Source organism: Anopheles merus, chromosome X (assembly GCF_017562075.2).
Source record: "Anopheles merus strain MAF chromosome X, AmerM5.1, whole genome shotgun sequence".
Lineage (NCBI taxonomy): Eukaryota > Metazoa > Arthropoda > Insecta > Diptera > Culicidae > Anopheles > Anopheles merus.
In genome coordinates this window covers 4,333,468-4,338,909 of record NC_054081.1, presented here as the reverse complement: position 1 = coordinate 4,338,909, position 5,442 = coordinate 4,333,468, and the positions used below count along the sequence as shown (strand labels likewise).

The 5,442-nt window shown below is 40.5% G+C and overlaps 2 protein-coding genes across 6 annotated transcripts in view; one reads left to right on the top strand and one right to left on the bottom strand.

Moving 5' to 3' along the window:
• LOC121589470 (cyclic AMP response element-binding protein B) overlaps positions 1 to 3,358 on the top strand; it is a 19,936-nt gene extending 16,578 nt beyond the window's left edge. The window contains exon 7 of the mRNA XM_041908417.1: positions 3,352 to 3,358. Coding sequence (XP_041764351.1) covers positions 3,352 to 3,358 — 7 coding nt within the window. The remainder of the gene's footprint in view (positions 1 to 3,351) is intronic.
• The window catches only part of LOC121587942 (cAMP-specific 3',5'-cyclic phosphodiesterase-like), a 26,021-nt gene continuing 22,277 nt past the window's right edge, over positions 1,699 to 5,442 (bottom strand). For all 5 annotated transcript variants that reach the window (XM_041905318.1, XM_041905322.1, XM_041905333.1 and 2 more), the window contains one exon: positions 1,699 to 5,442. This exon is cut by the window's right edge and continues 318 nt beyond it. The gene's annotated coding sequence lies outside the window, so the exon portion shown is untranslated.

Below are 5,442 nucleotides of genomic sequence, written 5' to 3'. Positions count from 1 at the left end.
TTGTTTGGGTGACACAACCCGATTCTCTTTCTCTCTCCCTCTCTCCCTTTCTCTCTCTCTCTGCCACGAGCTGTGGGTGGGGTTTTGTCTTTTTTCATTTTTGAAAATGTTATGAACGCAGTATGGTAGGTGTAAACATTGGATTTTGTGTTTATTTGTGTACACCATGTACACCTACGCCAAGTGGTACAAACAGATGGCTCCTAGATGTAGGGAAGATAGTTAGTGGAAACGAAAGGAAAGGAGTAACATTGGGCAGAATGAAGCACGTAAATAGCAGACAAGCGAATTTTAAGCGAAACAAAAGTGTGAGAGTTTTTGTTGCCGTGCTGCAGAAAATATGCAGCAGAGCGGTAAAGCGGAAGGAAAGCGTAGAAAAAGGGAGAGTCATGTGCGCTTGGACATGGATAATTGGATCTTTTTGTTAATATTTTAATATTATATAAATAAAAAGTACTATGTATACAGAACACAACAAGGTAGTGGATGCAACCGCACGCTCTCCCACGGGAAGCAGCCAGTGTGGTGTGGCGTGCCCATTTATGATGAACAGAGCCGAAACAAAGTTTGCAGCATGGAACGGTGCGTTAAAGAAGGGAATATTTTTCAAAACAAAAAAACAACAACACAGTAACAACACAATGAGCAGCGGAAAATATATCAGAAACAAACGAAATAAACAGTAGTTTTTTGTTTCATTTTTGGCTCCACCGTCCTCCCAGTTTTTACCATCCAACACATCCATTGCTGGTGAGTGTTTTCATTGCAAAGTGTACACTAAGTGTACACTACCGTGCGTGGAAAGGGAAAACAAACGAAAAAAAACGAGTTAATTCGATAAAGCGTACGAAGCGAACACAAGGAATTTGTAAAAGCAACAGGGGACAGATTAGCAAAGTGCTCATGACGGGCGCGGTCGTGTTACTTGGGCTAGGAGAGCAGTTACACATGTAATACACACCTTTATCTTTATGAAGCTCCAGAAGCTCCAATTGTCTGGAATAAAAACAATGCGAAGAAACAACTAAAAAACCAAAACAAAAGCACTGCTGCAACAACCGAACAGAGAGCTTCGAACTGTTGAGCAGTTCTATACGTATTGCATCCGAAAAAAAAAATCAAAAAAGTTTTAATATTTTTATTTTTATTAATTTTTTTGACACATCAATAAAAACGAGAGTTTTGTTTGTTTGTTGTTTTTTGGTTTTGTTTTCTTCACCTTTACTCTTTATTTTAGCTCAATAATGTAGTTTATGGATGAGACAACCAGTATATTGCGTCTTTTTTCCTCTTCTTAGTTTTTGCTGCTCTCCCTTCCCCCGCTCCCACCCCGACTGCTTACTTTATCCTCGTTTCCTTTAGTTTTCTCAAATGTTTTGTTTTTGCTTTCTTTCCCTTCTTCAGTTGCTTTTTTGTTGTTTCCTTTTTTTTTCTCATACCAATTGCCTGTTTTTGTGTTTTGTTTCTTTTTTTTTACGTTCGTCCAATATTTATTTCAGCCACTTGTTGGTATTGTTCACGCTCTCTGTCTGTCTCTCTCTCTCTCTATCTCTCGTTTTGCATATTACTTATCTAGTCCGAGTGAGTTTTTGTTTGCCGAGTGCAATTTTTTAATTACTTTCCAGGTCGACACTATCTTTCCAACACTTTGTGTTTTTCCCCTTTTTCTATTACAACGTGTACATGTGTTATTGTTGTTCTCTCTCTCTCTCTCTCTCTCTCTCTCTCTCTCTCTCTCTCTCTCTCTCTTTTATTTCCTTGCTTTTGAACTTTCCGCTTGACTCAGGATGTTTCCTCGGGTAAGTGTTCCTTTCCTGGTTTTCTTTTTTTCTTCCCGGCCCATAAATTTCTTAAACTCTCTTCCTGTTTTACCTAACCGATTGCGTTTTCGAAAGGGTTGGGAAGATGGCGCGAGGAGGGGATACAGTATGGGAAGGAAGGGGGCAGAACGGGAGCCGGGGGACGTAAGTAGACGATTCGATAGTTTCGATAGTAAAAACCAGCTAATAAGCACAAACACCAGAGACCAGAGATTTCGAGTTCGGAAGAAGGGTTTGCTTGTTTGTTTGTTTGTTTGTTGGTTTTTTTTACACACTTTGCTTTGGTTTTCGCGTCAGACACCGATGTATTTTTGTTTTTTGTATCGTTTTGTTTTTTTTTGCTTTAAATTTATTTAAATGTTTTTTTTTTCCTTCGTCTGCACCAACTTCCAGTGCTTCTTCTTCTTGTTTTTGATTAAGTGTAACAGCAAACAGTTTTGTGTACGTTTCGTGTAAGTGTCGGTGAGTTCGTCTTCATCTTCTTTGGTTTTTGTACAGTATATGTGTATGTGTGTGTGTGTGTGTTTGTGCGGGTCATCAATGACGTCACCGCCTTAAAATGATTGGTTCTGTGTAGTTGTGTTGGTGGGCTAAGAGCGGGAGAATAGTGATGGTGGGGTATAGAGAATATTGAAACAAGTATAAGGATAGCCTAAGCAAGGAGAAGGATTGCAGGGGAAGGGTGGTAAAGAGTAGTAGTCAGTAGTCTTTCACCTGTGGTTGTGTGTGTGTGTGTGTGTGTGTCTCAGTGTGTATCCGTGTGGGTGTAGTTTAGTGTACGCGTGTACGTATGATTATGAGCTTTCTCTAACTCCCGGTAGGACCTGCCTGATTATGGGAGATTTTATAAATATTTATATCCATAATTATCTTATATGATTCATTTGGGTTTCCATTTGCTTTGCTTTTCCCCAAACCTTCTCTCTCTCTCTCTCTCTCTCTCTCTCTCTCTCTCTCTCTCTCTCATCTTTTCTCGCTTTCTATTTTCCTTCCTCCTTTGCATCTCTATGAGACTACTCCACACTGTTTTGGTTGCTCACCGTTTTGGGCTTTTTGTTTTCTTCTCTTTTTGTTTGCTTTTACTAAGATACACTGATATTGTTTTTGGTTTTACTGTTCTCCTCTTCCTCTCTCTCTCTCTATATATATATATATTTATATATGTTTCTTTTTTTGTGTGTCTTTTCTCTCTTCCGCCCACTCCGCGAGTCTTCGGACGTTCTTTTTGCTTTTGCTTTATTGATTTCCGCTACTAGTTCTTTCGCTTTAATTTGCTTAAACGACACTACACTGTGTTCACTAGCTTCCATGTAATAAGCGCTCAGTACAGCGAAAAATACACCATTTTTCGTGTTTTTATATGAGTGTGTGTGTGTGTTATATGCTCATTCTCTCGGCGCGTGTTTTTTTTTTTTGTTGTTCTTTTCAAACGTTTTTGTGGAGTTTTTTTCTGTTATTGTTATTTTCCTTTACTTCTTATTACGCCTCTCTTTGCCGATTTTCGGTTAGTTCGGCTTTTCCACCTTTGCAGCAAATAGAACCCTACCCACAGCTGTTACTGTATGTATGTATATGTACCGGTGTGTGTGTTTTTGTTGTTGTTGTTGTTTTTTATACCTCTTTGTAAACTTTCCTACACAGCGCCAATAGATGCGAAAACCCATATATTCTAACAACAAAAATAAAAGTTAGATATGCATTCAGCTTATTTACGTCATATCGCCGGCGCTTCCGCCCACCGCTGGCTGTTGCTTTTTTGTTTCGATTTGTTTTCTCGAGTTGTGGCGTGCAAATCGTGATTGCATCGTGGGTAGTGGTGGTTGTTTTTTTTTTGGTAAGTACATAGACAGCAAACTAAAAATTATTATTTAATATTTCTGCTTTCACTGCTCTGTTAATTCTTTCTCTCTCTCTCTCTCTCTCTCTCTCTCTCTTTCTCTCTCTTTCTCTCCCTCTCGGTGGTGTGTAGATGTTTGCAAGGTGCAACTTAATAATGTATTTTTTAACACTTAATTAAAAATGAAAAAGGTGAAACACGATGCACAATTTCACTGCAATTTCCAAAACCAAAAACGATTTTCCTCACACCCACAGCACAACACTTTTGGACTTTTCTTATCTGTGTGTGTGTGTGTGTTTTTTTTAAAGTAGTAGATGGTGTGTTGCTGCCTTTGCCTTTGGGGAAATGGGGGCACATCATATACCTTTTCCTTCTGAAAGAGTGCTACTAACTATCTCTGCCTGACCCTCTCTGCGAGTTTGTGTGTGTGTGTGTGTCGGCACAGCTAAACAATAATAATTGGTAACATTGATACTGTGTAGCATTACTGTACTTCCTCCCTTGTCACCCTTGCGTTTCAATCCACCTTCAACCGCTAGTAACTGTAATAATATGCCACGCGATGATGCCCCTTTCGTTATTCTAGTTATACTCGACGTAGTGTGAACCGCAGCTCCACACTGCCTAGAGTCCCCATGTTTGCTGTCCTAATGTATTACACTCATAGTCCGCGATTGCAGTGGGGTAAATATGCTTTTGGGGGGATGGTGGTGTGTGATAGCCAATGATGGATAAACATCAACCGTTTTTTTGTTTATTTTTTCGTTATTTCCTCCTTTGGTTATTGCCGAGATCTCGCGTACGCCACCTGTTTAGAGTTGACGCTAAATACTTCTATCAAACACACACACACACACACTCAAACTCACCGTCCCCTGCTACATGTATGTATGTATATATGCGCGTGTGGGTATACATATACAGATATAATTATCGCTTTCTCTGTTCTCTCTTTACAATTTCGACTACTGATTTGAACCACCGATTCGGTTTCTGCTGCAAAGGGTGTTCATCTGGTCACCTGGCCGCACAGATCCATGCTGCGGATTCCCCTGACCACTACCAAATGGCGTCGGCGGAGTGCGTACGCACTTCAAACTTCAGGGACTGAAGGATCGGAAAGCTCTTCCTCGAGTCTGAGTGGGACAGAGTGACCCCCCGGTGCCATCAGTTGATTGGCTGAGCCTGATGACTCTATGCTGCTATCCCCGCCTTTACAAACTGCCTTGTTTACTGCCAAGTACGTTGCTAAGTATATTGCTGTGTCAATTGTTGATGGCGGTGGTGGCTTCGTACCATAACCTCTAGCTATATATAGTGTATGTATGTATATATCTATATATCTGTCGCCCCTCCTGTTTCCCTAATATCGTGTACGTAATGTCCCCTTTCCTTCCACTCCTTCCCTTTTCTATACACTTGGTGCACCTTGTTGTTTTTTTTTTTGGTTTTTTTTGTTCACTTTCAGTCCTTTTAAGGAGTTTGCTCGTGTCTTCTTTCCAGCAGAAGATCCTTGTGCTCCATTCGTGTGTCTGTGTGCACGTGTGTACGTGTTTCTAGGTAGCACACACACACGCACGCACGCACGCATACAAAAATTCGCTCCACCACGGGGCGAGGGGAAAGGAGGGACGGCAATCCATTGTTGTTGCAACAAAACAACAAAACAAAACAAAACAAAACGAAAAAAAAACACACCAACGCAACAATAACGGTGGCATTTTCCCAATTTATAGCGGGACTTCCAACATGACAGGGTCAACAATAACAGGGGAAAAAATT